We start from the raw sequence: 17,529 nt of genomic DNA, 5'->3' as shown, positions 1-17,529 counted from the left end.
CTTTCTGGGACTGCAGATCTCCCTCCCACCTTTGGTAGTCTGATAGTCTATGGACTCCTCAGAATATTTTAAATGCAGAAAATAAAATACATGGCATTATAAAGGAAAATTACAGGGAAATTTCACTATAATAAAAGTACTTAAATTTGATACAATAATGTACAAGCTCTTTACTAGTGCATTAAATAATGATATGGGGCAGATCTAACTAATACAAAATTATGAAGCAGCAATGAGTGTAAACAATATTCTGAGATTTCTGCAACAATAATGTTATTGAAATATGGTGATAAAGCCATAAGGCACTGCCAATGATAGTAGAGATTTCTTGCCTGTATTTGTAACAGACATAGATTTTCCCCAATTTACCATGGGGTTATGTTCTGATAAACTCATCGTAAGTTGAAAATATCCTACATCAAAAATACACATAATATACATAATATACTGAACGTTATAACTTAGCCTAGCCTACCTTAATCGTACTTAGAACACAAATTTAGCCTACAGTTGAGCAAAGTCCTCTAACACAAAACCTATTTTACAAGAGTGTGTTCAACATCTCTTGTTATTTGTTAACTACTGCTCTGAAAGGGGAAGACGGACTGACTGCATGAGTACAAGCAGCTGGAAGGTACCGGGGGGTTATTCTCGAGAGCCCCTGGCTGACTGGAAGAGGCCCTGCCACAGCGGCCCAGCAGCCCCATGAGGAGTCACACTGTGTACTGCTAGCCTGGGGAAAGAGCCAACTCCACAGTCCAAGAATGCTTTCTACTGAATGCATATCACTCTTGCACGACCATAAAGTCTACAACTCCTAAGTCAGTCAAACGATCTGACGCCTGGGACCATCTTACGAGATTCAGTTAGAAGGTCATGAAAATAAAGATGTAATTCTTCCCCCTATATACCACTTGAGAGGATAGAGGGAGGGATATCTGTACCAGATTAAGAATCCTTGTTTCAAAACCATTTTTTTTATTTTATTGTTTTTTATTTTAATTCTAGTATAGTTAACATGCAGTGCCTTTCAGTTGGTTCAGGTATACAACACAGTGATTCAACAATTCTATACAGTGCTTAATGCTTATCATCAGTGTACTCTTTAATCCCCATCACTTATTTCACCTAGTCCCCCCTTCCTTGAAACCAAGTTTTAAGGTAAAGAAACCATAGAGTAAGACCTTAAAAGCTGGGCATCAAATGTTATGTTGTGCTCAGCAATACTATCATCAACTAAGATCATTTGTTTTCCTTCTCCATCCTAACCCTCCTGACTGCTACTACTAATCCTTTGCAGACAATATCGCCCCCAAGATCTCTGAATTAATGCTGTAACATTTTCATAACTATCAGTCTCCCTGTTCCCTGCCCTTTGCCTTCAAAGATGCATAAATGTACCTTAACCCAAAAAAACACAAAACCAAATAATGTGCTTTGATATGTATCATTACCCAGTACTAAAAGTACTATTCATTCAAACATTCAGGATTTATGGTATCTAACAAGACAAAACCAAGTAATTCCTGCTCTCGTCGTTACAGCACAGTGTGTGTATGCAAATAAATAAGTAACACAGTTGATGGACAGACCAGTGCTGAGAGGGCCCAAATTATGGCAACCCAACCTATCTTTTAGAGGAAGTCATTTCATTTCATGAATTGATCCTTGAAGTGTAAAATGGCCCATGGCCAGCTAAGGGATGGATGGGAGTCAGCAGGGTGCCTAAAGTTCGGTTTTCACAGCAAACCAAAAGTAGCCAGTATGGTTGGGACACAGTGAAACAAGGTCACCTTATTTTCTTGCTCACCAGTTAACTTGTTGAAAATCTAGTTTCTTTTTTTTTTAATGTTTTATTTATTTTTGACACAGAGAGAGATAGAGCATGAGAGGGGAAGGGGCAGAGAGAGAAGGACACAGAACCGGAAGCAGGCTCCAGGCTCTGAGCTAGCTGTCAGCACAGAGCCTGACGCGGGGCTCGAACCCACGAATGTGAGATCTGACCTGAGCCGAAGTTGGAGGCTTAACCGACTGAGCCACCCAGGCGCCCCGAAAATCTAGTTTCAATCTGCCATCTTACTCTCATTTTTTTTTCTTGATTCCCAGCAAAATGATTATCATTCTCAGCATACTACCCCAAACTATATTTCAAAGATCACAAATGGGGGTGCCTGGGTGGCTCAGTTGGTTGAGTGTCTGACTCTTGGTTTTGGCTCAGGTCATGATCTCGTGGTTCATGAGTTCAAGCCCCATTGTGGGCTCTTGGCTGGCAGAGCCCACTTGTGATTCTTTCTTTTCCTCTCTGCCTCTCCCCTGCTTACACTTGCTCAGCTCACTTGCTCTCTAAATAAATAAACTTAAGAAAAGAAAAAGGTCACAAATGATCTTTGTCAGTCCTTCCTGCCACTGTTCTAATGTCAGTAGTAGTATTACAGGAAGACAAATGTGGAGAATGGACAATATACCTATAATCCCAACTATAAAAGCTTTATCAAATCTTTAAAAGAGCATTCTGAGTAGAGACAGAAAGTAGATTAGTGGTTGTCTAGGGCTATCTGAAACTGAAGATAAGCGCTGTTAGGAATCGTTAACAAGCTCTGTAGGTAATAATCATGCGTAGTTGATGGTTGAGAAATGCTAAGCAGGATTCATAGGGAATCATAATGTTAAGGAAACATAACCTCACACTGAGATTTATACATTTCCTCTTAATTTTCAGCAAGAGAGGTGAATTCACAACTATATGCCAAACGCATGGCATGTGCTCAAAAAGAATGGTAGTCTCAAAAATTTCCATCTGTAACTGAAATGTGCCTAGTATCTTTAACTATGCCTGGCACATAGTAGGCACTTACATGTGTTTGCTGACTGAATGAAAGAAATGCTTGCTTATCTTCTAGGAGATGTTATAAAATTTATTAAATTCACCAAGATACTTTTGAACATTTAAGCTCTTGGTAGAAGCGCAGAAGCTAATGTTACTCTGTTCTTGAGGAGGGATACAAAGTATGAATTTCATGGAGGTTCAAACATGGGAACACCAGGCTTTCAGTAAGTGGAACCCTCTGGTAAGAAGAATTATAATTGGGTTCCTGAGTGACTCAGTCAAGAGCTGGACTCTGGATTTCGGCTCAGGTCATGATCTCATGGTTCATGGGTTCAAGCCCCACCATCAGGCTCCACACGGACAGTGCAGAGCTTGGTTGGGATTCTCTCCCCCTCTCCTTCCCCCTCGCTCACTCTCTCTCAAAAAAACTAAAAACCTTTTTAAAAAGATTCTCTCTCCCTCCCTCTGCCCCTCTCACTTGCTCTTAAAAAAAAAAAAAAAAAAAAAAAGAATTGTAATCCAGTGAAAACAGCCCAAAAGAAAACAATCTAACCTCAATACATAATGAACAGTAGAGTAAAGGAATGGAAAAGAAGAGTATTTATGTAAAGGCATAAAAAACTCCAGTCTGCTTGGAAAGAATTTCATTACTTTATAGTTGTTAACCAAGAACAATGTATTAAACATTTATATAACTAAAAAATCTGGAAATTGACACTTAGAACTTGCAAAATTTTCATGCTATTACTTTCCAACAAAGTAGCTCATAATCAGACCTTATACTCTCCTTTCTGTGAAAGTCACATTGAGGACAGAAAAGTCTGGCAGTCTAGGCAAATATAGCCGATTAAGTACTTAGAGTAACTTACAGGTGAGCTGAAATACAGGAGACCCTCAGTTTCAGGTTAATTTGCACATCTCTCCACTACACACTTAATGGAGGCATGATGAAACAAATGAAACATATGGATGACCTACATGATGCAGGCTTAGCCACTGGTCACCATCATGTCTCCCTTAAAGAAAATCCTCTACTACAAAAGTTGCAAAGTCCTTATGTTGAACTAGAACCAAAAGACACTGCAAAATGCCAACACCACTAAGAGATACTAAGAGATGTTAATAGATACTTAGTTGATAAATGTCCACAACAGCAAGCCTTCACTAGGAAATTCATGAACAGTAGCATTTATAATATGGTAGTACTTTTGCACAGCATTCAAAGCTGAAGGAACTAGTGCAATCACATTTCTATTGTGTAAATTGGCAGTCAGTTACTGAGTTCATCTGAATACTTAAGAAATACTAAGTACTACCGGAATGATAAATATTCCCATTAGGAACTACACATGCATCAGGTACTCCTGAAGTTCTATAAATGTGTAGAAGCAAACTTTCTACAGGGTTCCATTAACAAAGTAAATGCACATAAATAAAATAGAAACAGAAGTTCCTTATTATGAATCATTAGTGCCTTTTTACCTGACACTATTCTAAGAAACATAAAATATGCCTCTCTCAGCAAGACATGGTTCTTTTCCTAAAGAAATTTCTGGAATGCTTTCTTGTGGAATGTTATCTGAGTCATATTGAGTACAAAAATGATTTCAAAGATTGGTGTTAGATACTTTTCAGAAATCAAAGAATTTGATTATATGGGATTACAGTGTACTTTCCAACGCCATGTTTCTTGGTATAGGATTGCCTGAATTAACCTAATTCATAGGAGTAGATAAAATAAGAAACCAGTCTTATTGAATTATAGTGGATGGGTGTGAGCAGGGAAGCACTATTATAACCTTGAAATATGGTGCAGTAAAATGGTTCCAAAAACTCTTGTGGCACATCAGAATCACCTGATGAGCTTTTATCTTGATGCCTAAGGCATACCCCAAATCCATTATATCAAAATATGTAAAGGGTGCCCGGGGCCACTCAATTGGCTAAGCATGGAACTTAAGATTTCAGCTCAGGTCATGATCTCACAGTTCAAGAGTTCAAGCCCTGCGTTAGGCTCTGCACTGGTAGTATTATGCTTGGGATGATCTCTCTCAAAATAAAATTTAAATCAATCAATCAATCAATCAATCAAAATACGTAAGGTTACGAGCCAAGTCTCAATTTTTTTTTAAAGCTCTCCATGATTACAACGAGCAGCAAAATTCAGGAACCACTAGCATAGTCTGAATAGGCAGTAAGATCTATGTAAACAACACATTAGCCATGTGACTTTAGGCAAATTAACCACTCTCACTCTTGTATGAAACCCCCATTACAGGACGTTGTAATGACTAAAGACCACGTACAATGTCTGAATAATGGTCAAGTCTACTTTTCTTTCCTGCACATAGATGGATAAAGGAGTATTCAGCCACACTGAATTCAACCAAGTACCCACTTACTTCAGTAGTATGTATTAACATTATAAATAAAACTTAAGACCTAGTTACTCTTACAAAATTCCTTTCATAAATGAAAACTGACATTACGAATTATAGAATTCTAGGTTGAAATCTAGATGACATCACAGACAGATCCCTAACTCTTGACTCTCATATAGTGCTCCTTCCATTTTCCTTTATATTGAGGTTCAGAATGTACTCTCCAGCTCGATCTTTTGTGCAACACTTCCAAAGTCCCCATTAAAACATATCTCACTGAAGACTTTCAGAAAAGAGGCAGTTTTCTGGTTCTTTCGCAGAGAATAAGGCAAAGATCTCCATTGCCACTCGTGTTCATCACCCCCACCTGATTATTTCATTAGGCAAGTTGTGATAGACAAGTTTTATCATGGCGATAAATTAATAACCTGTGGTCTTGCATATGGATGGACAAATCAACATCATATCCAGAAAAAAACAGTATGTAAAAATAATCCAAAAGGCCAACTTAAAAAAACATCAAACCTACTTTGTCACAAAATGTAGTTTACCAAGGATTAGCAGCATTAAAAACAAAACCCAAGGGTGCCTGGGTGGCTCAGTCGGTTAAGTGTTCAACTCTTGGTTTTGCCGGCTCCTGGGTTGTGGGATCAAGCCCCGTGTGTCAAGACTCTGTGCTAACGGCATGGAGCCTGATTGGGATTCTCTCTTTTCCTCTCTCAGCCCTTCCCCCTACTCTCCCTCTCTCAAAATAAATACACATTAAAAACATTTTTAAAAAATCAAATATGCTTTATCTCAAGAGTGTGTGGGTCATACCAGTGTATGCATTTGATGAAACTCATCTGATGGCACGTTAAAGTTGTGCATTTTACCATATATAAATTACATTTCCTTTTTTAAAATTACATCTCATTTTAAAAAAAAACATTCAAACATGCATTAGTCCATGTTATGTGATTACTGATCATTTAAATTTCATAAGCCACCTGAGATTGTTTTGGAAACAAAAACAGTAACAAAACCCATTATTGTAACTAAGTATTCATTTTTATTTCGAAACCTATTAAGGTACTCCCCTAACCTCAGAAAAACAACTGTTAAAGTTAAGGACTGATAATAATATACTAAAAGAAGCTTAAATGATTCAATGTATAACATTTGTTTCAAATTCAATTTATAACGTTTACAGACTTCTTGACATTAAAGCTCCTCACTATACAGGGACAAATCAGAGAACAACCTCATTAAATGATACTTTATGTACTTTGAAACAAAATGGTCTAGCTCTAAAAATGCTTGTAGTTAAAGTACATAAATACATATTCTACACAAGGCCTCACACGTATTTACTCCTATTTTAAGCTACAAATCAATATTGTCCAAAGTAAGTTCTCATCCTGCATTCCTTGGAGCCAAAGGGGGCAATAAAAATTCTAAGTCTTTTGTTAAATAAAACAAACATTAAGTAACTTGTATTTACACAATAGATTTTCAGTTTCTCTGAGACCAAATGCCAAAAACTGAAGGAGGCATAGTATGAAAAGCTGTGGGGTATATGAGCAGGCATGACTTGACCTTGAAAGGTGAAAATGGCTCAGAAAAATTAGGAGTTAGGAGACTCTAGTAACCTTTCTGAGAATCAGCAGTCTAATTTGTATTATGAGATAATAGGCTGTATCTCTCAGGTTTCATTTAGCTCACAAATGCTACTAAATTCATTATATTATTCCACAACTAGAAACCCATTACAAGCCAACGTAAAGCACCTTTAAGTATATTGTGGATTCAGTGACCACGAGTTAAAAATCGCATTTCTCATGCATCCAGTGATCTGTAACAAATAATGACCTACCCAGTGCAGATGGCATCTTTGTTCTCAGATAACAGCAGAACTTACTTGCGAGCTATATGCTCAGTGCCAAAAAGCTAACATTAAAATTTAAGCTGCTTTTAACACTGAAGAGTAAAGATTAACTAGTACTTTATAAATATCTTCTATAATACCTAAGTTTCAGAGAGGACAAAAAAGACCAATGTGGTTAAAAAAACAAGGTAACAATTCTCCCATGCCCCCTCCCATCGTCTTTATTCATTTCCCAATAAAAATATATTCCACTAATTTACCTCCTTCTAAATGGTCACTGATAGTTTATCTGATGCATTTTTGATAGTCTTGAGTGTGGTCTCTGCACAAAGTGAAGATTCAAAGGTAAAACCTAGATTTAACATCAAACTGTGATGAAATGCTGTCGAGCTACTATCATCCAAAAACTCGTCTTAAAATTTCAGGGCTGGAAGTTCTGAGATCAACTAGGCCAACAACCTTGTTCAATTAAAATCCTACCCAAAGGCTCAATACACAAAATTGTTTTTCTAGAAAGTAAGAAACCCTAAACCTTTCTGTCCAGTATTCTCCTTGCCTATTCCAACAGAATTAGAAAACTACTAACTCGGTAAAATCCTCTTTGCATTTCCTATACAAGGAAACTAACTGATAAGCCCCAAAGAGGTTAAAGGACTGACTGACCCCAGATCACTCTGTCCATATCCATGACAAATCTAGAGCTTGATAGCATAAATGCTTCCTTAGAGATCATGTTAATTCAATTCAAATTGAGTAGCACAACAGAGGGTTGTAACAGATATACAGTCATTTTTAAATATATATTTTTTAGATATTTTGAGAGCAAAAGGGCAGACAGAGACAAAGAGAAATACAGTAATTTTTAACGAGCTTCCAGCAGTCAATTAACGATTTTAGTTCTTCAACTAAAGAATGACCCTAGTTTCTTAAAAATATGGAGACTGACCACCACCCTCATTCCTGGGCGTTACACCCACACTGGATGCTACGCTTCCACAGAACAATAGATCCCTTACTATTTTTAAATCAGGTCTGCTATGTGGGCCAGTAATTTTGAGCCCTTGTTTTAGAATAGATATCCCAAAGTATCTTAAAATAAATTGGGGGGAGGAAGGCAGGGAAGAAAATGAGTTAAGCGTAATTGCAGCAAATTCCAAATTTTTAAAAAGTAAGCTCTGTGCCCAACAAGGGACTTGAAATCATGACCTCGAGATCAAGAGTCACATGTTCTACTGACTGAGCCAGCCAGGCACCAAAAATCTAAATTTTTTATATTTATATCCATCTAAAAAAAGGATAACACACAGACTTATTTAACCTCAATAAACTAATGTCAATTTCATTCAATATTTACCAACTAAATATTTATTGTATATATGCTATATATAAGTAACGTGGAAATAATGGGGAACAAAATGAGGGGGTGGGAAGTTGTAACCACCCAAAAAAGAAAGAATGTTTATATTTAAGTCTTTGTTACCCTTTTCACTTCAGCAGAAAAACAGTTCTCTCACACTTCACAGCCAATGAACCACTACTGTTCCTAGTACCAGACCACTCCTAAAACAGATTTACTCATTCCCCACCCTCCTCCAAGGACTACCTTCTGCATTAGGGACTACTCCCAGAAGCCACCTGGCATTCTTGGATGCCGTCCCCAACCAGTTCAACTGAGCTTTCTTCCCTAAAGCCAGATCCTGAAATACCAGCGCCTCTCCCAGGAAGCGTTAATTTGAAAGCCAGGTTAATCTCTCTTCAGCCCCACCCAGTTTATAACTACAACTCTCTCTGCACTCAACATCCTATAATAGATGCCTATTATTTTGCTCATAAGTTAATTTCATTTACTCATGTGCTTATTCAGTGTATTAGGCATTGCCCTTGTTGGTCTAGATCAGCACTGTTCTTAAATAAAAGCTACCAGATGAAAGGGTTTAGCACTGAAAATGCCAGATGCTTAATGCTTTTTGAAAAAATTTTTGAACACATTAAACTCAACCTGATTTGTGAAATTTATAAAACCTCCCAACATGGATGACTCTAAAGAGCATTATGCTAAATGAGAGATGTCAGACACAAATGACCTCATACTGTATGACTACATGGATGTGAAATTCTAGGGTAAACTACAGTGATGGAAAGCCTATCAGTAGGGCTAGAAGTGGAGGGATGTATTTAAAGGCAAAAGCAAAGGAGTTTAAAACTTTGGGTCTAATGCATGGACTTTTTATTTTGAGGGAGGAAAAAACCTAGATATCACCGCCCCCCAAAAGCAGGTTTTCTTGGGGGGCAGGGGAAATAGGAATCACTTAAAATCCCCCATCATGTTGTATTTCACATTATCTACCTTATAAAATAAACCTAGAATTTCCTTCCAAATGATTTACTGTATCACTTACAACCAAAAATATCTACCAGCACTGGAGATTTTTAAGGTTAGTATTACTCTGGTGGTTTCCACATCTGAATTAATGTGTGCAATCCAGTCCTTAATGCATGAGGAATATAAACTGGCATAGAAAAAGAGATTACATTAACTATCATTCTACTTAGTTCGTAGCTCTGATTCTTTTTGCAAATGTTATTGTTTGAGCAATTGCTGGAAAATGGCTTGGCTTTAAACTATTTTAGCCTCTATTCTAGGTAGATGCTCTTTAATCTCAAAGTCAAATTAAGAACCTTTAAAGTTAATCATTTAAAAAAACAAAACTCAACGTCCGGTCATCTTTTATCCTGATCACTATTACCATTTGCCTTCACCAGTATCCTTTCCTCCCAAAAGGCTACAGTTTCCCCATGCGAAGAGTTACCCGCTAAGTAACTCAACAGGTTAAAGCTACTTACCACAGTGTGGCTATGTGATTAATCTTCCTTTTAAACAACTGATTTGAGTCCATTTCAACACAGTAGTGCTGAAACTGCCTTTGCCATTACTCATAAAAATTTAGTGCACAAACTGAAATGTGGCGAATATTACCCTTCATGAAAGAATAGTTAACACTCTGAAAGGGACTATGAAGGATTTCGCATAGTATAATTTAACAATTTCACGTCGCCTCTGCTGCAGAGATCACAAACAGACTGTCATTATGCCGTCTCCTTCCTTGAACCCCACCGCAGCCTACAGCTTTATTCTCGGCTTTTCAAAGGTTTAATCCACTTAGGGCCGCTAACGGGGGATTCAAGGAAGGGTAACTTGTGGACCCAGGCATAGAAAAGGGCAGGAATATGTGGTTGAGTCACGTCGTTCCGCCATTTTCTAAGCGGAGGAGGAAGACATGTTGGAACAAAAACACAACAAAAGAGCAGCCATTTCCCAAGCCAGCTCCAATAGCAACGCGAACTGGCCGAACCCGGTCACTTGGCAGCTTCAAATCCATTTCCCTGGATAGACCTAAGAACATCAGAGGTGCCGGCGTAAAGAAAGCAACAGACAACCCTCCCGCGTAGGGATCAAAGATGACCCACACACACCTAACTGCAAATGAAAGCCTCGGGAAGAATGACGGAAGCTAAATGGAACACAGTGTAACAAACTGAAATTCTACACGAAGTTGGCAGACCAAAAATGTACTCGGTGATTGTGGTGTCTCACGGTTCATAAAAAACCACCGGCTATAGTAAAACCCAGGAAACTCAAAAAGCAAGGCCCGGATTCAGCTGGCGCTATTTACCTACCTCTGCCCATTCCCCCCATTCCGTCCTTCCCTCGGTGCGCCGCCTGTTTGCTTATGGGTTCTTACCGTATGTGGGGGATGCCAACCCCACCTTGAAGAATCTTATAGAGTTTGCTCTCGTACAGCAACTGGGGATGCCTGGCCTTCTGAGATTCTAGCTTCACTGCCACTTCCTGCAGGGGAAAGAGGGGATGATGGCATCAACATCCCTAAGGATTCAATGTCACTTGGGAAAGGAGGGGACACGTTAGCAAAGCTCCAACTCAACACTACACGGTGAAGTAAGAGGCTCAGAAGCGAAAGGTCTCTTTGCAATTAGAAAACGAAGCAACCAAGCCTCAAAGGCCTCTTCAGGGGGTAGTGACGAAACCGGCACGTCCTCGAAGGTGAAGGCAAATGATTCATCCAGAAAACGTAATGAAAGGTTTAGAAGGAAACTGACGATCGAAAGCAAAAACCCCAATAAATCCATATGAGGAAAAAATGGGGATCACAGCAAGGCGATTTTGCCGTTCTCACCTTAAACGACGGCTCAAAAAGTTCGGTTAAGGTGCATTTTCAACAAGCTGGGAAACTTCATAGTTCTCCCACCCTTTCTATTGGGTTCTTTGCCTTTTAGGGAAAGAGAGCGGGGGAGGCTCCTAAGCCGGGAAAACTGGCTCCCTCTGGACTCCCCTCCCCAGTACGTGCGTGAGGTGGGGAAAGGCCTGAGCACTTTGGGGGTTGGGGCGGGGGGGTGAGGACTGGCGCAGGGTGATCGTGAACCCCACCCCAGGTGATTACCTCGCCGTTGGTAATGTTGATCGCCAGATATATGTCCCCGAAGGAACCAGACCCGATCTTCCGTACCAGTTTATATTTCCCTCCGACAATGAACTCGGCCTTGGAGCCGCTGCTGCTCGCCATCCTGAGAGACGAAGATGGAGGCTGGGGCCAAGCCCCGACACCTCTCGGGGGAGGACAGAGGCCGCTGGGGCTCGTCCACGGAGCAAGGCTGCGGAGGAGGGCGGCAGGAAACGGAAAGCGCTGGTTCTTTCAAGGCGTTACAGGGCCCAGGATCGGTCAAGGGGAACCCGATCACCGCCGCTCAGTCAGGCTTCTTTTTGTCAGGCCGCAGCTTAGGAGAGGGTTCTCGCGGTTACCAGGCTGGGCCACTTGTTTCTGGGCGGCTGCCGCTGCCTCGCTTTCACGGCGACGTCGCGGGCCGGAAAAGGGGCGCGGTGGTTTAGGGCGGCGATACCGCTGCCACCACTGCCGCCGGCTCCCGCCCGGAGGGACCCCTGTCACTCCGCCGACGCCGCCATCTTGTTACTCCGGCTCCAGCCAACACAAAATGCCCCCAGTCCCCGGGAGCCGCTTCTTCACGGCGCAGAGCACTCTGGGAAAGGGATCTCGGGCGCTAGCCCCGGAGGGTCGGCAACCAGAGGGAGGGCGGAACCGGATCCGTGAGAGTCGCGGCCCACGCTCCGAGCGTCACCCCGTCACCGCCCAATCACGCATGCGTAAGACAACCCTGCTGATTGCGCAGGCGTGCGATGAGCTCTCCTCACCACCCCCAAGCCCGGGACTCACTTCCACTTCCGGTTGGTGGGTCTTCCTATCTTGCTACCTGTTAATCAGTTACCGCCTTGTATCTGAAAGGCCCTGGGGCTCGTGGCCTTTCGAGCTTGTTAGGAAGGAGTCACCTTCATTTTTCATGGAAGATGCGAACTTCTGGCCTCCTTGGGAGTTGGTTTCTGGCCTTTGCTCCTCGTTTGATGCGCTTTTTAATCTTTGATCTCTCCTCGGGCCACTCCCTCAGACCGGCCTATTCCGGCCCAATTCTGTTTTGCTAGAGGCTGTCACCTCTGGCCGAGAGGAAGAGAAAAGCAGCCGTGGCCGGGCTGGGTTTGTTCAGAGCTCCCGGTTTTGGCAGAGTCTAGCTCATTAGTCTTAGGAACTAGAGTCCTGCGCTTTATGGAGTGTTGGAGAAGCTCGGATTACAGGAAGGTTAAAGAAGAAAAGCGGGAGTTATCCTGCCGCCCTTATGTCTTTGTGTTGTTGCTCCGCTGATACAGTTGGTCCCCAGGGAAAACACCTAATACCCGACTCACAATTTTAGTGGCAGATCGGTCAACAGAATGAAATTTACAACTGTGGAAAACCCGCATGTAGAAGTTATTCCCACCCTCCGCTTCCCACCACCCCCAAAACTCCGTAGAGTCTGGTCATGTTGAAAACTGCAGTCCTGACCCAAACAACATAGAGTGGAAAGAACTGTTACAAAAGTAAAATCGATAATGTTTAAAAAAGCAACCGTTAATGTTACTGTTAACATTTCTACAGTAAGATTCTTTACTAAAACTTGATTGTATGGAATACTACATGGCTATGAGAAAATGAAATCTGGCCATTCATTAACAATGTGTATGGAACTCGAGGATGTCATGCTAAGTGAAATAAGTCAGGCAGAGATGAACAGATACCATAAGTTTTCTTTCACTCATAAATGGAACAAGAGATACTTAAGAGGACCATGGGGGAAGGGAAGGCGGAAAAATAGTTGTGGAGAGGGAGGGAGGCAAATCTTGAGAGACTTGAATACTGAGAACAAACTGAGGGCTGAGTGGGGAGGGGTTGCAGGGAGGAGGATGATGGGCATGGAAGAGGACACTTGGGATGAGCACTGGGTGTTATATGGAAACCAACTTGATAATAAACTATAAAAGAAAAAAACCTTGATTGTAAAAAGTCAAATTTTGACCACATTTTGGTTTACAAAATTTGACCCAAGAAAACGGCTGAGTAGTAATGATTACAAAAGAAAGCTCTGTAAGCTGATGCTATCATCTGTAATATGAATCAAACCCTCATGAATGAATCAAACCTCACTTGTAAAAATTGAAACGAAATCTCTCAAAATAATTGCATTAAAATGGAAATGGAAAGGGGCGCCTGGGTGGCTCAGTCGGTTAAGCCACCGACTTCGGCTCAGGTCAGATCTCACATTCGTGGGTTCGAGCCCCGTGTCAGGCTCTGTGCTGACGGCTAGCTCAGAGCCTGGAGCCTGCTTCCAGTTCTGTGTCTCCTTCTCTCTCTGACCCTCCCCCTCTCATGCTCTGTCTCTCCTGTATCAAAAATTAATAAAACATTAAAAAAAATAAAATGGAAATGGAAAAAGAATGTAGACCTGACTGCAAACTTGAAAGCTTATTAAATAATTAGCAATGGAGTTCATCCTGAAAGATATCTTTAACAAAATTCCTCCATGTGATTCTGATGCTGACTTAAATACATGATTTCATAAAGCTCTAGTCCAAATATATTGAATGTGAAAACATCCCCTAAGGTTTAAGAGTAAAGTTTTGATGCACTACCAAAATTCACACTGCCTGTCTCCCAAATCAGCCTTATTAGACATTTTCCTTTAGGGACTCTAAAGCATGTTTGGCCTACTTAAAATTCTCTGCTATTAGATTCTGGTCTTAAAAAAAAAAAAAAAGCCAAATGTAAGCATCTTGAAGTTTCTAGAGATAGTTACTATTCTGCTGATTTTCTACCACAGACATCCAAAAGTTAATGGATTCCACAGCTTAGGAAAATCCCCACAGGGCAGATGGGGTATACATTTAGAGGAATTTTTTTTGGTCTGGTGAGGATACAGTTGCTCCAGGTGGGATGGGAGGTGGGATGGGAGGAGGGTAGAGGTGTGCATGGATTGGACTAGATTAGGGATTTCCAAAGGTCTGTGTAGGGACAGGGGTAGGTCTAACAGTTTTCCATAAAGATACTAGAAAAATAATAGGAGTATAATGCATTTTATCTTTGATTTTATTTAATTTCAAATTGTACTTTATTCTGAGATTTTTATCTTTCTACACATGTCATTAAAGTGCCCTTTTAGGTGCCTGGATGGCTCTATTGGTTGAGCCTTGACTTTGGCTACGGTCATGATCTCTTGGTTTGTGGATTTGAGCCTTGCATCAGGCTCTTTGCTGACAGCTCAGAGCCTAGAGCCTGCTTCAGATTCTGTGTCTCCCTCTCTGCGCCTTCCCAGCCTCTTTCTCAAAACTACATAAATATTAAAAATAAATTAAGGCTCTCAGCATGGATCCACCATGCCGGTAAAGTCTGTGAGCCCGAGTATAGGCCCCGGTGAGCCTAAGCGAGCCTATATCCGTAATAAAGCCCTTTGCTTCTGCATGTGTGAAAAAATAAATAAATTAATTAATTAATTAAAAAGGATAAAGTGACCTTTTATAAGGGCACCTAGCTGGCTCAGTTGTCAGAGCATGCGACTCTTGATCTTGAGGCTGCGAGTTTGAGCCCCACGTGGGGTGTAAATAAATAAAATACATACAACTAAAAAAGAAAAAAGGTAATGGATTTAAAAAAATAAAGTGACCTTTTATAAAATGTCCCCATAGGGGATGGTTGTTTTGTTCTTTTGTTCATACCCTTATTTATCAAATTAAAAGTTGATGTTTTTATTGGTCTTTTGTTGTCGCTATTCAAAATCAAACGCTCTGGGACTCACTAGTCTAAATGACTTTTAGACGACCTTCCAACTCTGAGATTTGATGATGATTTCATGTATATATTTGGAGACCCTCCTGATTTGTTTCCTGCCTGTCATAGTCACTATTCCACCACTGACAATTTCCCGCAAAATACTCTAAAATGCTGTAGGGAGTAGTTGTAGCCTTTTTAAATGTGATTTCAGTTGATTCCATCTTAAGATTTAAATGTGTCAGATATAAGAAGCCAAAGTTGGGGGTTTTTTAATGTAGAAAATAAAAGTTTTTAGTTGTTGGCTATGACTCGGTCTTTTCCTTAAAACCATGCATCATTTGTGGTAATTTTCAACCTCAGCAATTGAAGAATTACCTGTTTTTAGTGCTACTATTAGAGTTACAAATCGTTCCGTACTTACTGAATCAGCAGCAGCTTTGGTGTAATGGAAGGAGACTTCTAAAATGTGCCAAAATGCAATTCCTGGATCACATGAATTCACTAAAAATATAACCAAAAATCTAGACTAAAAATTTGAGACCTTGAGAGACATTTAGAGATCATCTGGTTCAGTAATATTTTTAGATGCTTTGCCATGTACAGTGTGGCTTCACACACATCAGTTGGATCCCACTAGGACAAAAGTGGCTTGTTCAAGTTCACACAGGTCTTAGTGACAAAGAAAGGACTAGAACCCCAACATCTAACCAAAGCAAAGAGAAAAAGGAGAGGTAGAACGAAAATTGGGACAACTGTGCCCCAGTGATTACTTTTATGTTCATAGGCCAAGATGAATTGAAAACCTTTTTTGTAAAGGCACAGTGTTTACCCAAGGAACCGTCACTGCTAACCAGAGTGCATTTTGAGTAAAATGATAAAGATAAGCACAACAATTATAGATGGGTGCTGTAAGGAGGAAAATCAAAATAAGGGTGGCCTGCCTATCTCCAAGTTGTCTGGTACAAATAAGTAGGAAAAAATGGAATGTCTTAGAAGATGTCAAACACTGTCTCAGATGTTATTCAACTGTTGAACTGCCTTGTGCACAATCAGTATCCGAAAAGTGAGTGAATGGAGTGACTGAAAAAGAGACCATCGGAAATATCCTGTTGGGTCAGAGTGATGACCCATTTAGTCTCTTTTCAGTCCTTGACAGTCACAGCAATTTCTTTTTTTTTTAATTTTTTTTAATTTTTTTAAATTTATTTTTGAGAGAGAGAGAGAGAGAGAGTGTGTGTGTGTGAGCAGGGGAGGGTCAGAGAGAGAAAGAATCACAGGATCTGAAGACAGGCTCCAGGCTCTGAACTACAGGTCAGCACAGAGCCTGACGTGGGGCTCGAACCCACAAACTATGAGATCATGACCTGAGCCGAAGTTGGAAGCTTAATGGCCACCCAGGTGCCCCAGTCACAGCAATTTCTGTGTCCCTTTCTTATCTCAGGTCCTGTTTCCCCGCCTCTGTGTTGTTCATGAGGTTTTGTAAAAGTGGATTGCTGCATCTGTGGTTTCTACTTCAAACACATTTGACACATTCTTATTGTGAACATTTCTTACTTTCTATGGAGTCATTAGCCATAATGTCAATTAATTTCATCCTTTGAGTTCATTTATGCTTTTGACCCATATGGCTTCAAGATTCTGAAGATTGATAAAGTCCAATGCATTCTACCCAATGACTTTTTAATAATCATATACACCTACAAATGTGTACTGTTTCTTTTTCTTATGTCAATATTCATTCAAAAAATTTAGATAAGTCAGAAAAAAAGAAAACAAAAATCTCTTAAGAGATAACACCAAATGTTAACATGTTGCTGTGTATAAATGTCCAGTCTTTTTCAATGCATATTGTGTGTTAGGTGTATGTATATCTATCCAATATGTGTGTATATACATATATTTAATTTTATTTCTTTTTTGTACATTTTATTTCTTAAAATTTACAACAAGTAACCATAGTGCACATTCAGTTTTGACAGCTGTTTTTTTTTTTTCAGATAATAATTTATTGGAGACATGTTTCCTTAGGTTAAAAAGAAAACCACAGGCCCAAAATAGCCTCATGTGAGTTAAGGCCCCAGGTCAGTAGATCAGGGCTTAATACCTAATTGCAGTTTCAACCTTCCTCAGAAATGTAAGTCTTAACCCATCAGTCAGGAATTTTCTGATAAGCACCAATGAGATCATCTGTCTCTTGGACCTCCTCTATCTCCCAAAGGAAAATGAGGTAATCTGTATAATAAGACCCCTTGCCCTTCTCCCTAAGGGAAGGTGATGTTGCCTGAA

The 17,529-nt window shown here is 40.3% G+C and overlaps 1 protein-coding gene across 9 annotated transcripts in view; it reads right to left on the bottom strand.

The window, feature by feature from the left end:
- Window positions 1–12,202, bottom strand: part of CSNK1A1 (casein kinase 1 alpha 1) — a 44,349-nt gene extending 32,147 nt beyond the window's left edge. For 3 of the 9 annotated variants that reach the window (XM_029943074.1, XM_029943078.1, XM_029943079.1), the window contains exons 1-2: window positions 11,536–12,202; window positions 10,819–10,925 (exon numbers count right to left, since the gene is read on the bottom strand). In XM_029943074.1, coding sequence (XP_029798934.1) covers window positions 10,819–10,925; window positions 11,536–11,658 — 230 coding nt within the window. In that variant the 5' untranslated portion in view covers window positions 11,659–12,202. The remainder of the gene's footprint in view (window positions 1–10,818; window positions 10,926–11,535) is intronic. The other 6 variants (XM_029943080.1, XM_029943075.1, XM_029943077.1 and 3 more) reach the window with 3 other exon arrangements.
- Between the last annotated feature and the right edge of the window lie 5,327 nt (window positions 12,203–17,529).

The sequence above is a fragment of the Suricata suricatta genome, chromosome 6, assembly GCF_006229205.1.
Source record: "Suricata suricatta isolate VVHF042 chromosome 6, meerkat_22Aug2017_6uvM2_HiC, whole genome shotgun sequence".
Lineage (NCBI taxonomy): Eukaryota > Metazoa > Chordata > Mammalia > Carnivora > Herpestidae > Suricata > Suricata suricatta.
This window is presented reverse-complemented; position numbering and strand designations above follow the sequence as displayed.